At 35.4% G+C, this 16584-nt stretch overlaps 1 protein-coding gene across 6 annotated transcripts in view; it reads right to left on the bottom strand.

The window, feature by feature from the left end:
- VMP1 (vacuole membrane protein 1) overlaps positions 1–16584 on the bottom strand; it is a 131196-nt gene that overhangs the window by 65199 nt on the left and 49413 nt on the right. For 4 of the 6 annotated variants that reach the window (XM_042255320.2, XM_042255319.2, XM_042255318.2 and 1 more), the window contains 2 exons: positions 12882–13049; positions 1928–2059 (listed from right to left, as the gene is read on the bottom strand). In XM_042255320.2, the coding sequence (XP_042111254.1) occupies positions 1928–2059; positions 12882–13049 (300 nt within the window). Of the gene's footprint in view, positions 1–1927; positions 2060–12881; positions 13050–16367; positions 16474–16584 lie in introns of those variants that run through there. The other 2 variants (XM_042255321.2, XM_042255322.2) reach the window with 2 other exon arrangements.

Here is a 16584-nt window from a genome sequence, read left to right as displayed (position 1 = left end):
AATGGGGATACTCAACCATCTATGGACATTGTTTCAGTAAATGGAATTTACTAGTGATGCTGCCATTCTGAGTTCTGGTTCCAGCCTTACTTCTAAGCATGTAAAATTAGGGAAGTTAACCATTTCTACGACCAGTATATTCTCTTGTAAAACTTCTGTTAGCCTTTGCCCTGCTTCATTTTTGTACTCCAAGGCCAAACTTGCCTATTACTCCAGGATCTCTTGACTTTCTACTTTGGCATTCCAGTTCCCTATGATGAAAAGGACCTCTTTTTTTGGTGTTAGTTCTAGAAGGTCTTGTAGGTCTTCACAGAACTGTTCAGCTTCTTTGGCATTAGCGATTGGGGTATAGACTTGGATTACTGTGATGTTGAATGGTTTGCCTTGGAAACAAGCTGAATCATTCTGTCGTTTTTGAGACTGCATCCAACTACTGCGTTTCGGACTCTTGTTGACTATGAGGGCTCCATTTCTTCTAAGGGATTCTTGCCCACGGCAGTAGATAAAATGGTCATCTGAATTAAATTTGCCCGTTCCCATCCATTTTAGTTCACTGATTCCTAAAATGTCAACGTTCACGCTTATCATCTCCTGCTTAACCATCTCCAATTTACCTTGATTCATGGACCTAACATTCCAGCTTCCTATGCAATACTGTTCTTTAAATCACTGGACTTTACTTTCACCACCAGACATATCCACAACTGGAGAAGGGGGTGACAGAGGATGAGATGGTTGGGTGGCATCACTGACTCAATGGATACGAGGTCTGAGCAAACTCAGGGAGACAGCAAAGGACAGGGAAGCCTGGCATGCTGCAATTCATGATATCACAAAGAGTTGGACATGATTTAGTGACTGAACAACAAACCATTTCTAGATCTGCAGTTTCCTACAAAATCAGCTATGAAGTTTTGCCTCATCAGCCATATTCACCTGACCTCTCAGCAACTGACTACTACTTCTTCAAGCATTTCAACAGCATCTGCAGGAAAATGCTTCCACAACCAGCAGGAGGCAGAAAATGCTTTCCAAGAGTTTGCTGAATCCTGAAGCATGGATTTTTATGCTACAGGAATAAACAAACTTATTTCTCATTGGCAAAAATCTGTTGATTGTAATGGTTCCTATTTTAAATAATAATGATGTGCTGAGCCTAGTTATAATGATTCAAAATTCACAGTCCAAAATCACGATTACATCCGCACCAATCTAGTAACACTAAGATACAGGTTGATATATAGTTTTTGCTCAGGTGTCGAAGGCCTCAGTTTTTTTCCCCCACAACAGTGGGTAAGTTTGTCTTAATTCTCTCTTCTTGATTGGGGAATTAAGTTTCCTCTAAATGTGGTAAACTATTATTTTTCAAACAAGTAATTAGGCAGTTCTACTATTTTGGGCTCCCAAGTGGTCCACCTATTTATCCCCCTAATTTATTCAATGGTCTGCTCAGTAAGACATAACAGACAAATAATGTTTCAGTTCTTTAATCTCACTGGCTACATGAATTTATCCTGGTTTAGTCTGAGTTGTCTTGTTGACTCTCTATTTCTCTATTCTAAGATCATGATTATAATTTTTTTTTTTTTTTTTTTTTGGCTGTGCTGGGTCTTCATTGCAGCACCGGGCTTTTCCTAGTTGTAGGGCACAGGCTTAGTTGCCCTCCTCAGCATGTGAGATCTTAGCTCCCCTACCAGGGATTGAACCCACGTCCCTTGCCTTTTAAGGCAGAGTATTAATCACTGGACCACCAGGGAAGTCTCTATAATTATTTTTTATGATTCAGCTTTTCTAAATATTTTACACTAAACCATGTATGATTTTTTTTAACACTGGCAGTTTTCTTATTTGGAGAAACTATTAAAAATTTTACCTTAATCAAAACCTGTTTAGGGATAATTAGCTATTTCCCCCCCACTGATCTTACTTGTGCAGTCTCTGCATGTTCCAGCATTTCTTCAAACTCCTGATACTCTTCATCATCCGGTTCAGCACCTGAGAGGCGAGCTGCCCTGGCCATGAAATATGGAGGTAGCTCTCCAATTGCTGTACCGATACCCTACAGAAAAAGAACAAAACATGAGATTTTCTCAACACAGTGATGCGAAGCAGATTAAATCTTTAATTTTCAATATCACTAAAAGCATGTTAAGATGTATATATTAGGAAGGAAAAGACATGCTACATGATCAGGAGGACATGAGTTTGAATCCTGACCTTAATACCGATCTACACAATGCCTGGCCAGATAGCATACATAGAATTCTCAGGCAATCCTGGGTACAATGCGGATTGTAAATTAATGTTAGTTAGTTCTCCAGCGTCTCTACTTATATCCTCTGCTCTTATTTTTACATCTCTTTTCATTTTATTAATCCTAGAAATAGCTCACAGTTTTCTAGACTTCTGAAGTATAGCTGATTTGTAAATTTAGTTTCAAGTGTAAAACATAGTGATTCAAAATTTTATAGATGTTATATTTAAAGTTATTATAAAGTTATTATTTGCCTCTTTCATTACTCCTGTAATCCTAGGCCTCCCCCTCATTACTCTTATCGTCCTATTTCCTAGCTTATTATTCCCAACATCAAACCGACTAGTAAACAACCGCTTTATCTCCCTTCAACAATGAATACTTCAACTTGTATCAAAACAAATAATGGGAATCCACAACACCAAAGGACAAACATGGACACTAATACTAATGTCCTTAATCCTATTCACTGGATCAACGAATCTACTAGGCCTACCGCCTCACTCATTTATACCAACCACACAACTATCAATAAACCTGGGCATAGCCATCCCCCTATGGCCTATTTTTCTTGTAGCTTATTTATTTTATACACAATAGTTTGTACCCCTTAATCCCCTATGGCTATCTTGCTCCCTCCTTCCCCTCTTCCCTCTCCTCACTGGCAATCACTAGTTTTATCTGAAATTGTTTTGTTATAACCCCTAATTTTTAAAAATTTATACATAAAAACATATATTCATACACTGCTATTTTTGTCAGTCTTCCTACCTTTTTCAAATGATTTGCTAATGAGCACTCGCTAGTATAGCTCTTAGATATATATATTTTCTAGGAAATCTTCTTGTATTTAGGATGTTACTTTAATCCCAATACAACTTTTTTTTTGTGCAGAGTTAACAAACTGTGGTCAGGAAGCCCCCTGAAATCTCAACATTAGGATGGATAAATTTTCACCACAGGAAAAATGTTGATTTCCTCAGGACATTGAGTGACTCATGTTTCAGTCACTTTGTGGATTCTTGTTTTTGAAGAGATTTTTTTTTTTTTTCAATCATCTTAGGATATAAGGATGAAAACAAAGGTAAACAAAGGTAAAAGAATCAGGAACTTGGTTTGAACTTAAATGGCTTAAATACAGGATAGATAATAATGCAAGAGACCTATAGTACCCAGGAAAATTCTTAACTTTGAGCCACCCTTCTCTGCCCTGTTGCTTTGGTAGTTTTCAGAAGCAACTTTAGGTCTTTTTGTTTGCTCTGTCCTATGGCTTTGCCTGCTAATGCCTTGACAAGAATCCTCAAGGAACATTACCAAATTCAAGCATCCCGTGATCACACTGTTATACTCCAGTGTGTAAAATCAGCGATCTCCAAGTGTAACTGCATTATCTACATGTGAGCCAAGAGTTAGCAAAAGAATATACTTCAGTGCTAAACATCTAGTTAAAGAACAGAGAAAGGAGAGAGACACACGCAGAGAAAGGTACTGGAAGAAAGCATAAACCATATTCTCTGAAACAAGAAAAGTTAACTTTGCCTCCTCTCGAGGATGTTAGAGAATTAATTATTTTAAAAACTGGTAAATAAAGAGAAACAGTCAATCATTTATCCTGTCTTATCTATATGGAAGATAACTCAGGGTAACCAAATTGATGATAAGGAGAAGTTTCTCTTTACAAAAGTATTCCAGTCATTAACCAAAGAAAAAATGATGCAATTGGAATGCTCCCATTTTATAAACCCCAGTAAAATGATGGACTTATATAACAATGGTGTTAACATAAACAGACAGACAGCCAGACATCATTGCACTACGTGACAGAATACACTAGACCATAAAGTATATTCTTGTAAAAAAATAATTTTCCCCCAAAGCTCTCAATCCAGCAATCAATTCACAGGAAACAGAGAAATATATTTAAATAACATCAAATGGAATACAAACAGTAAAATTCAGACCATGGAAAACTATACTTGACAAACAATCCAGTTTCATCAACCAATACAAAGATATTGAAAAGAAAAAGAAATAAACAATAAAAAATTTGAACTCTAATTGGGAAACAGATTTAAAGAGGCTATTCCTAAATTCTCTTAGGTGTGACAATGTTTTTTAAGTCCTAAGGTTGATATTTACAGATAAAATATGCTATGTTACCTGGGATATGCTTCAAGATAATTGTTAGTTGACTGAGGAAGGGTCTAGATAAAACAGTATTAGCCACAGTGAAAGCTGGCTAGACATTAGTGGAAGCTAGGTAATAGTATATTGAATTAATTATATAACTTCCTGTACTTAAATTTTTTTATGACAAAAAAGTAAGAAGAAAAGTTAATTGCAACATTTTATTCAAAACATGAACTTTTCTTCTTCTCATATGTTCAAAAGTTCTGAAAACAATCATATGATTCAAACTCACAACAAGTTTTCTTAAAGTTAAAAGGAAGTAATAATGAACCAATGAAATCAAGACCTACAAACTATTTTATACTTAGTTGATCATTTTCATTGTTACATTTTAATTCTGTTCATGTTTTCCCATATTAGCAAGGAGATGGTGATCAGGAGCTAGTATTCTACTTTTTATGCATATAAGCAAAAAGGAAATACAGTCTTCCAGACAGGTCCCTCAAGACCTTATATTCTAAACACAGAAGTTGTATACAGAAGTTCCATAATTTCATGATTCTTACAAAACAATTTTATAATTCTTGCAAAGTCAACATTAAAAAAAACAAAACTAAACTGTGGAACACTATAAACTGTCAGCCTAAGTTTAATTAAGGGGAAGAAATGACTGGCTTCCTTACTGCAAAGGAAAGACAAGTGGTATTTAGTCAAGCAATAATTCAGAAAATCTTCTAAAAATTGTTCACTATATATCAATTTATTATCCTGAAGTTCCTGTTTCTTGAACTGGAGAAGAGTTTAACATGCACAAAATATGCAAAACCAATAGAGAAACACAAAAACTTCCCGGGGTGTCAATTTTATGAAAAGATTTTTAGGAGGAGAAAAATCCTGAATGTTTGTACTTTCAAACAGTTTTATCAAGTGGAATCACAAGTAAATTACAAGCATTTTGCTTTTCTGTGTTAGGAATTATAAGTTTAATGCTAAAAATCTGGGAGTAGAAAATTTTATATATGCTGACTACTCAGAAGTTATAGTAGTTTGGTATTATCAGTATGTTAATAATCTTAAAAAACAAAGTCTTTTTTCCGTTACATATTCTAACTACTACAAACATAAAACAGAGGTTAAAAGCCAAAGTTTGGAGGATAACTTGGAACCATTGAGAAATTTAAGGTTTCTACAGCAATGTTTAAAAAAATTATATCAATTCTAGTAAAATTATCAGATTGTTTTACAAACAAAAAGAGAGAGAAAATGTGCTTCCAGCTTCCCTTGAGGTCAGTTTTAAAAGGAGTTCAGGAAGGAATGAAGTTCTGATACATGCTCCAGCACAGAGGAAACTTGAAAACATTAGGCTAAGTGATGTAAGCCAGACATGGACAGATACTGTGATTTCATTTATATGGGGTATCAAGAATAGGCAATTTCACACAGGCAGAAAGTCAAAATTACCAGGGGCAGGGGAGAGTAGGGAATGAGGAATTATTGTTTAATGGATGCAGAGTTTCTGTTTGGAGATGACAAAAAAGTTCTGGAAGTAGATATTGATGATGGTTAACAACACTGTGAGTGTACTTAAGGCCAATAAATTGTGTACATAACCCATTATATATATTTTACCACAATAGGAAAAAAAAAAACCCAAAACCAAAACCATGAATTAACTAATAAATTAGTTTACACTCCCTCACTTTATACATTATTATCTTTAAGGAGTAAAGTGAGGTAACAGGCCAGTGGTAGGACTGAGAGACTGAGCGTATCTTTACATATTCATTGAAACATTGCTGCTTCATGGAAAAGCCCCCTGAATCACAGACTAGGAAAAAATCTTTGTATTATGCAATAGATTTCTCCTTCATAGCACTTATCACAATTAGTTTAAATACTTATATAATTTTCCCACAATACATATTATATATTTTCCCATAACTATTTCCTTTATTAGAATATAAAGCTCCATGTTAAGTTTCACTCACTGTGAATTTCCAATACTTGGAAGCTTAATAACTATTAATGGAATTTGAAATAATAAATGAAAAGGAAATTTATGAAGCATTACACAGAATGGGTGAATTTAACTCAGATGACCATTATATCTACCACTGGGGGCAAGAATCACTTAGAAGAAATGGAATAGCCATCATAGTCAATAAAAGAGTCCAAAATGCAGTACTTGGATGCAATCTCAAAGACAACAGAATGATCTCTGCTCGTTTCCAAGGCAAACCATTCAATATCACAGTAATCCAAGTCTATGCCCCAACCAGTATTGCTGAAGAAGCTGAAGCTGAATGGTTCTATGAAGACCTACAAGACTTTCTAAAACTAACACCCAAAAAAGATGTCCTTTTCATTATAGGGGACTGGAATGCAAAAGTAGAAAGTTAAGAAACACCCGGAGTAACGGGCAAATTTGGCCTTGGAGTACAGAATGAACCAGGGCAAAGGCTAATAGAGTTTTGCCAAAAGAATGCACTATAGCAAACACCCTCTTCCAACAACACAAGAGAAGACTCTACACATGGACATCACCAGATGGTCAATACCGATATCAATACTGAAATATTCTTTGCAGCCAAAGATGAAGACGCTCTATACAGTCAGCAAAAACAAGACCGGGAGCTGACTATGGCTCAGATCATGAACTCCTTATTGCCAAACTCAGACTTAAATTGAAGAAAGCAGGGAAAACCACTAAACCATTCAGGTATGACCTAAATCAAATCCTTTACGATTGTACAGTGGAAGTGACAAATAGACTCAAGGGATTAGATCTGATAGACCGAGTACCTGAAGAACTACAGAGAGAGGTTCATGACACTGTACAGGAGGCAGGGATCAAGACCATCCCCGAGAAAAAGAAATGCAAAAAGGCAAAACGGTTGTCTGTGGAGGCCTTACAAACAGCTGTGAAAAGAAGAGAAGGAAAGGCAAAGGAGAAAAGGAAAGATATACCCATTTGAATGCAGAATTCCAAAGAACAGAAAGGGAAAAAAGCCTTCCTCAGTGATCAATGCCAACAAAACACAGGAAAACAATAGAATGGGAAAGACTAGAGATCTTTTCAAGAAAATTAGAGATATCAAGGGAATATTTCAGGCAAAAATGGGCACAATAAAGGACAGAAATGATATGGACATAACAAAAGCAGAAGATATTAAGAAGAGGTGACAAAAATACACAGAAGAACTATACAAGAAAGATCTCCACAACCCAGATAATCACGATGGTGTGATCACTGACCTAGAGTCAGTCATCCTGAAATGTGAAGTCAAGTGGGTCTTAGGAAGCATCACTATAAACAAAGCTAATGGAGGTGATGGAATTCCAGTTACTGCTAAGTCACTTCAGTTGTGTCCGACTCTGTGTGACCCCACAGACGGGAGGCCACCAGTCTCCCCCATCCCTGGGATTCTCCAGGCAAGAACACTGGAATGGGTTGCCATTTCCTTCTCCAGTGCATGAAAGTGAAAAGTGAAAGTGAAGTCGATCAGTTGTGTCCGACTCTTAGTGACCCCATGGACTGCAGCCTACCAGGCTCCTCCATCCATGGGATTTGCCAAGCAAGAGTACTGGAGTGGGGTGCCATTGCCTTCTCCGGGAATTCCAGTTAAGCTATTTCAAATCCTAGAAGTTGATGCTGCGAAAGTGTTGCACTCAATATGCCAGCAAATTTGGAAAACTCAGCAGTGGCCACAGGACTGGAAAGGTCAGTATTCATTCCAACCCCAAAGAAAGGCAATGCCAAAGAATGCTCAAACTACCACACAACTGCACTCATCTCACACGCTAGTAAAGTAATGCTCAAATTTCTCCAAGCCAGGCTTCAACAGTACGTGAACTGTGAACTTCCAAATGTTCAAGCTTGATTTAGAAAACACAGAGGAACCCAGAGATCAAACTGCCAACATCCGTTGGATCATCAGAAAAGCAAGAGAGTTCCAGAAAACTACTTCTGCTTTATTGACTATGCCAAAGCCTTTGACTGTGGGGATCACAATAAACTGTGGAAAATTCTGAAAGAGATCCAAATACCAGACCACCTGACCTGCTTCCTGAGAAATCTGTATGCAGGTCAAGAAGCAACAGTTAGAACTGGACATGGAACAACAGACTGGTGCCAAATCAGGAAAGGAGTTTGTCAACGATGTATACATATTGTCACCGTGCTTATTGAACTTATATGCAGAGTACATCATGCGAAATGCTGGACTGGATGAAGTACAAGCTGGAATCAATGAAACATCAATAACCTCAGATATGCAGATGACACCACCCTTATGGCAGAAAGCAAAGAAGAACTAAAGAGCCTCTTGATGAAAGTGAAAGAGGAAAGTGAAAAAGTTGGCTTAAAACTCAATTCAGAAAAAGAAGATCATGGCATCTGGTTCCATCACTTCATGGGAAATAGATGAGGAAACAATGGAAACTGTGACAGACTTTATTAGCATATTAAAAAGCAAAGACATTGCTTTGCCAACAAAGGTCCTCTAGTCAAAGCCATGGTTTTTCCAGTAGTCATGTAGGGATGTGAGAGCTGGACTATAAAGAAAGCAAATGCCAAAGAATTGATGCTTTTGAACTGTGGTGTTGGAGAAGACTCTTGCGAGTCCCTTGGACTACAAGGAGATCCAACCAGTCCATCCTAAAGGAAATCAGTCCTGAATATTTTTTGGAAGGACTGATGCTGAAGCTGAAACTCCAATCCTTTGGCCACCTGATGCGAAGAACTGACTCACTAGAAAAGACTCTGATGCTCGGGAATATTGAACGTGGGAGGAGAAGGGGATGACCGAGAATGAGATGGTTGGATGGCATCACCAAATCAACGGACATGAGTTTGAGCAAGCTCTGGGAGTTGGTGATGGACAGGGAGGCCTGGAGTGTGTGGTCCATGGGGTTGTAAAGAATCGGAGAGAACTGAACGACCGAACTGAACTGAACACTAGTGATACAGACAAACTGTGAAATATCAGAAAGATACAAACTGAAAAATGGTAACCCCACTGACCAGCAACACCAAACAATTCATTTTAATGGGCTCCAAAGACTTATAGGAACAGACTTAAACTGAGGTTAACGCTGATTTTTATAACGGGAAGTACATATTTCAAGGATTTTACTGATTTACTATATTTATAATGAAATAAAAAAATATGGATGTGAACACAAATGAGATCAATTTTATGACAGGATAAAATATAAAAAATATTTCCAGTATTTTTATTCACCCAAATGGAAACCGTTACCCATTAAGCATTAACTTCTCATTCCCCACAATGCTGGTAATCTCAAATCTACTTAAAAAAAAAACTACCCCTTCATGGAGCTTATTTGTAAGTTAACTACTTATTAATATTTATTCAGTGTTTGGCTGCGCTGGATCTTCATCGCTGTGCATGGGCCTTCTCTAGTTGTGGCAAGCGGAGGGTACTCTCTGTTGCAGCAGTTTCTCTCATCTGAGAGCACGGATCTAGGCATGTGGGCGTCAGCAGTTGTAGCATGCGTGCTCTGTTGCTGCAGCACATCGGCTCAGGTTGCTCCACGGCACGTGGGATCTTCCTAGACCAGGGATCAAACCCACATCCCTTGCATTGGCAGGTGGATTCTTAACCACTGGACCGCAAATGAAGTCCCTCCAAAACCTATTTTTTGTCTTTATTAACAAATCTGAGTTATCTTGATAGTTGATTTAAGTGGGATCATACAGTATCTTTCTATGTCTAGATTATTTTATTTACCATGTTTTCAAGGTTCGTCTACATTGTAGCATGTATAAAAACCTCATTGCTTTTTATGGCTGAGTATTATTCTGTGTATATACTACACTTTGTTTATCCATTCATCTATTGAGGGTACTTGGGGTTATTTCCTCCTTTCTGATAATATGAATAATGTTGCTCAACAGTGAACTGGAAGTTTCTGTACTTATATTTGAGTCCTGGTTTTCAGTTCTTTTAGGTATTTACATTAGAGGAGGGTCACAGAGTAATTCTATGTTTACATTTTTGAGAAACTACCAAACTCTTTTTCATAGCAGCTGAATCATTTGACATTCCCACCAGCAACCTAGGAGTATTCCAATTTCTCCACATCTTCACCAATACTCATTACTCTTTTTAAAAGAACAATAGCCATCCCAATACGTGCGAAGACGTATTCCCTTATGGTTGGATTTGCACTTCCCCGACAACTAATGATGTTGAGAATTTGTGTACTTACTGGCCATTTGTATCTTTTCCTTGCAGAAGTGTTTATTCAAGTCCTTTGCCCATTTTTTAATTGGGCTGTTAGTCTTTTTATTGTTGAGTTGCGTAGTTCTTTAAACATCCTGAATATTAGATCCTTATCTGATATATGACTTATAAACATTTTCTTCCTTTTTGTGGGTTAACTTTTCACTCTCTTGATACTGTATCCTTTGATGTACAAGAGGTTTAATTTTAGCAAAGTTCAATTTATGTATTTTCCTTCTTTTGTGGCCTCTACTTTCAGTGTCTTATTTAAGAAACCACTGCCAATCATTGTGCAGATCTGTCTCTAAATTTTCTTCTAAGCATCTTAGAGTTTGAACTCCAGTTTAGGTCTTTGATGAATTTTTAGTTAATTTTTGCATATGGTATAAGGTAAGGATCCAATCTCTCTCTTTTGCATGTGGATATTCAGTTTTCCCTGGGCTTCCCTGGTGCCTCAGTGGTAAAGAATTTGCCTGCCAATGCAGGAGGTATGGGTTTGATCCCAGGAAGATACCCTGGAGAAGGAAATGGCAACCCATTCCAGTATTCTTGCTGGGAAATCCCATGGACAGAGGAGCCTCTGTCCATACATATAACCTCTGTATTCAGTGCAGAGGTTACAAAGAATTGGACACGAGGTAAGGGACTAAACAACAACCATATTCAGTTTTCCTAGCACCTTTTGTTAAAAGGACTGTCCTTATAAATGGTGAAAACAGTAGGAACCAATTTAAACATAACTTGATATATGCTACATTTTTTGTCACAAAAGACAACTTCAAAGAAGGGAATATGAAGAACAAACAAACACTCAGACAATTAATCAGTGTTTTTTGACATTCTTGTAATACTACAAACAAAGCCTAATGCTGACTGCTGTGAGGGTAATACATTTAATTTAAGGTACAGTCTGAATTTTTTTGAAAAGCTAAAAATTTATTTGGGGATGTAAGCCACTACACCAGCCAATTTAAATAATTTGAGGCATGCATGGAGCCAGGCCAAATAAGCGCTTCAGATAATATGCACCATGGGAATTTGGAAGAGGCAGTTATCACTGCCAGCTGGGATGAAAATTTCTTTGTTGGCGTTAGTGTTAATTGAGCCACGTAAGTCATTTTGAAAGAACAAAAGAAAAACAGAAAACTGAAGTTTATATACATACACCCTTTCTAACATGTTCCAAGTAACTAGTTATTTTATTAACAGCTTTTCATCAAAGGAGTAATGTGATGAAATTTATAAAACATATGCAATTAGTACAATGAATTTGTTTCCAGTATTTTTAAAACAGGAAATATGACAATTTTTCCTGTTTTTCATATTCAACAAATTCAATATATGGCATTTCCCTTTTAATTCTTTTAAAACACAACATAACCTCTAACATTTGAATGTTTCAAAACTGCCTCTCCTGTGGGCATTGTGTTCATCTTCACTTTAAAAAAAAACATTTAAGAGATACGTTTCATATTGTCTATTTTGTAAGAAAATGTTAAGGGAAAAACTTATAGGGAACATAAAACTTAATAATTCCAAATAATAAATTAAAAAATAATTCACATGGTAATAGGCAGTCTTTAGCAACTGAACTATTCCTCAATGACAGACACCTGAATGAATTAAGGCATATAAAAAATGCTTTGTGTGGATATACAGATTAAAATACATTTACCATTGATCACATAGTTCAAAATTTCCCCAAATATATTAACCAAGCCATAAAAAGAATAATTGATACTACTGAAAGTAAAATCATTATATAGTTTGATCTCACCTCAAATACAGTAAAGCTTAGTTTATTAAGAAATGTCTGACTTTAGTATTACAACTCAGAAAATGAAATGAATCTTCTAAAACTAAACACAGAGTATTTAAATCTAAGAGAGAGACATATAATACTTTCCAAATTTGGATTGATATATAACCATTTGCTACATGTTTATCAAATTTTATAAACATCAGTAAAACTTTACAAAGTAATATATTTGCATCATTTATATTCCTTTTCCTTCTACTGAGTCCTTGGCATCAATACTTGGTGGTACCTATAGATTCCTGCCTTCCTTATGCATGTTATTCACAAACAGAAGCTCTAGAGATTTCTTTTTCATGGAAGTTAGGTAGTTGGTGACTTTACGAATTAATTATTTACTGACTTGGTATATGTTTGGATTCAATTTCAACAGGGTACAAAGAATCAAGACACTGAGGTTAATTTTAGGTAAGCATGAAAATGGACATCTTACCCACATGCAGGCCTCAATCCTAACTTTTGAGATGATGCTCCATAAAGAAATGGTTCCTTCAGTGCCCTCTTCATCTGGGCAAATAATCTGATCAGGATAAGGTGGTTCAGGGAAATTAACTGAATTGCACTCATAAGCAGCTAATGTAACTGAAGCTATATGTGGACCCTACAAAAAAAAATATGAGAAAACTTTGATGAGAAATATTAAAGAAAAAGGAATTATCATGATGTTATTTTAATGTTACCTTAATCATCACACATTAATAGAAAAATGTTAGCTTTTAAAGAATAAGAATCCACCCAAGTATTTCAAGATGCAACTGATAATTTGAAAAAATAATCACTCCCAGAATCTCAAGGTTTACTTTTTTAAAAAACAATTTCAAATTTATGGGGATATAATTTACATATAGTAAGAGTAATTTTTTAGATCTATTGTTCAGTAAGTTTTGACAATTATATTTAGTCATATAACCATAACTAATCAGGATACAGATACACAGCATTTCCATCAACGCAAAAAGTTCCCTTGTGTCCTGTTGTAGTCAACCTCCTTTCCCTAACACGAGTCTCTGGAAACCATGATTTCTCAGTTGATTCTTATTTTATTTATCCATACATCTCATTTGTAAGAATGCTATCCCCTGTAAAAAACCTCCTGTGCCCCTATTTTTTAAGGCATACTTTGAAAATACTACTTTTTCCCTTACTTTACAAAGTTGATACAGACACAGAAAAATAAACTTATGTTTACCAAAGGGAATAGTTGGAGGGCAGGAATTAGGAGTTTGAGATTAACATATTACACTACTATATCTAAAACACGTAAACAAGGACATGCTCTATAGCCCAGAAAACTATATTCAGTATCTTGCAATCACCTACAATGGAAGAGATGCTGCAAAAGTATATACATACACATATATAACTGAGTCGCTTTGCTGTACACTTGAAACTAACACAGCATTATAACTAACTCTATTTCAAAAAACAATAGTTGATGAAGTAACTACCTCACTTATCTTTCTCACTGAGATTGTAAAACAATAATAAAATTGTGGAACCAGTACCAATGAAATTTTCTTTTAAAGTAATTTTTTCTATGGAAGATTTTGTGCTGCTCTGTACCTTTATTTTGAAACATTATAAATTAATAATAATAGATTAAAATGAATTAGTATTTAGATGTGTGATAAAGGTTTAAATACAATGGTTCTCAAATGAACATGTATGCCAATATGAGGTATCTGTGTAATAATTAACAAGGGGCTTTGTTAAAAATATAAATTCCTGGGTCCCCTAAGCATAAACTGATTCAATAAGCAGACATGGGAATATGTATGTTTTATACAAGTTCCTTTAGGGTTTCGAGTAGGTTCTTATAGTCTATTAAGTCTTAAGTCTATTAAGAAAATAAGCAACCTCAGAAAAATCACTTAACCCACTCTTTAGCAAGGCAAAAGAATTAGATTCATTTGACAGCTTTATCTAGTTCCATAATTAAAAAACCCTAAATACAATCAAGCTGACAATAAAATCCATTACTAATTTCCAAGGTTCTCATGAAGTGTAAGCTCTAGAAGTTGGATGTTCTTAACATGTTGCTCTAACATACATGATGCCAGTATTCACTTTAAAACATACTGTTGCCATAAGCATAACTTCTACAGCCAGATGTACTCACTCAGTACATGGCCTCTGGCCATGCCTCTTACTAAGTCTTGTTTTCCTCATCTATAAAATGCTAATGATAAAACACCTTCAGGACCTACATTCTGGGGATACTGTGAGGTTTCAATTAGTCAACTTATATAAATATACTTGACTTAGTGCTGGGCATATAGTAAGCCCTCAGAAAGTATTAGCCATTCACTGTTATAAAGAAAAATATTGTATGTATAGAAAAAATTATACATATACATAAGGATATATATATATAGACACACATATAGTAAATGATCTTTGGATTTAAAAAAGTCTTTTTAAACCACATGGTAAAAGAATTTGTGGTTCAAAGACAAACTGAGTAAGATGTAGCAATGAGAATAAAACATTAAAGAACTCCTGTTGCTATCAAAATAAAAGGTGATATTAAGCAAATTTTTTTTGTTGCCTGTAATATGAAAAAGAAAGATATTCATAAATCTAAGCTCCATTTCCCCCTAAATGCAGTGGTACTTTGTGTTCAAATAAAAATCTATAAAAAGAAGGCCTACACTTGGCACTGAATCAATTAACTATAAAGTTTTCCTCTGAGCCAAAAAGAAACCTATGTGAATTTTTAGTCTGTTCCTCTTTTTCTTAAGTTTTAATTCACTGAAAACTATAAATAGTAATAATAAGTTTAAAAATAATTACAGAATCTTTTAAAAAGGAATGGTATTTTTTTTGAGAAGCTATAATTAATCATGAAATCTACAATCTATAATCTCTGAATATTATATGTGCATAAAAGATATTTCACAGTTACAGAAAAAAGAATTATTTTGTGCTTCTACACACACACACACACACACACACACAAACTAAAGTTTGTAGAATTCAGAGGAACTGAATAATTAGTGAGAAATTTCTGGTTGTACACTTACAGATAAGCACCAGACGCAATAAAAAAAAACAAAACCTGTTAACTTCACATTTACTGTTTGAAAACACAAAAGTGATACTACTTAAGGCAAAACAAGAGAAATTCAAGAGTTTGTTCATGATATCCCTACACAACTGTCCTCTAGAAATGAACTCTAGGAGAACAAAACTTGAACTTAGACACTAAAATAATGAGATTTCTGGGATACAGAGGAAGGAAAAAAACTACATTTCTATTCTAGAAATATAAATAAAATATGCACCCCAACCGATTAAACAGGTCATTCAACAAGATAAAAGACTTTTTCACAGTCTTAATTTTAAGTGATTCTAAAAAGGGAAAATTTTCAGCAATCTGTTGAAAATATTTTCCCTAAAGAAAGGACGGTTTACACAATTAAACTGATATATACTTTCCATAACCACACTAATAAGTCATGATTACTCAGCCTTAGTGGCAGATGTGGTGGTTCCCAGACAAAATGAACATGAATAACTCAGCTTCTGGTCTGTTGCTCATTCTCAAGAGCCCATTTAGCCTGTACCTCAACATTTTAGTTTAAGCTATGTTAAGTGATAGCAAGCCTCAAAAGTTCTTTTTAACATTACAGGTTAATAGTTCCTAAATATAATGGACTTGACTGAAATAAATATTAGTTTACATGAAGAATCCAAACACAAAAACCAAAAGACAATCATTTTGATTAAGAGAATTTTCGATCATTTTGATTAAGAGAATTTTAACAGTTACACGTATTAAATTACCTTTTAAGTCGATTTTCTAAAACCTACAATTTACTACAATGTTATCAAACATAAAAGAATCACATTTAAGCCATACTAAATGAAGAAATGAGGGATAAAGACAAAAAGCTACAGTATAAGCAGCAAAGGCTACCTGGAAAGATTCACCACAAAACATAAAAGTAATACCATGTACTGAGCAGGAGGTTCCAGCTCTCATGCGAGTAGGCAAGTATTGATATGCATGGGCTAGAGATTCTGGCCTGTGGCTGAGGGTTTTCTGCCTTATATCATGAAGTGACTGGAACAGATGTTCACTCCTACACCAAACAACTGGAAACCTTACAAAATACATGGAACAGTTCTTTTCA

The sequence above is a fragment of the Ovis aries genome, chromosome 11 (genome assembly GCF_016772045.2).
Source record: "Ovis aries strain OAR_USU_Benz2616 breed Rambouillet chromosome 11, ARS-UI_Ramb_v3.0, whole genome shotgun sequence".
Taxonomy (NCBI): domain Eukaryota; kingdom Metazoa; phylum Chordata; class Mammalia; order Artiodactyla; family Bovidae; genus Ovis; species Ovis aries.
Note: the sequence above shows the minus strand (reverse complement) of the source record. Positions and strands in the feature narration are given on the sequence as shown.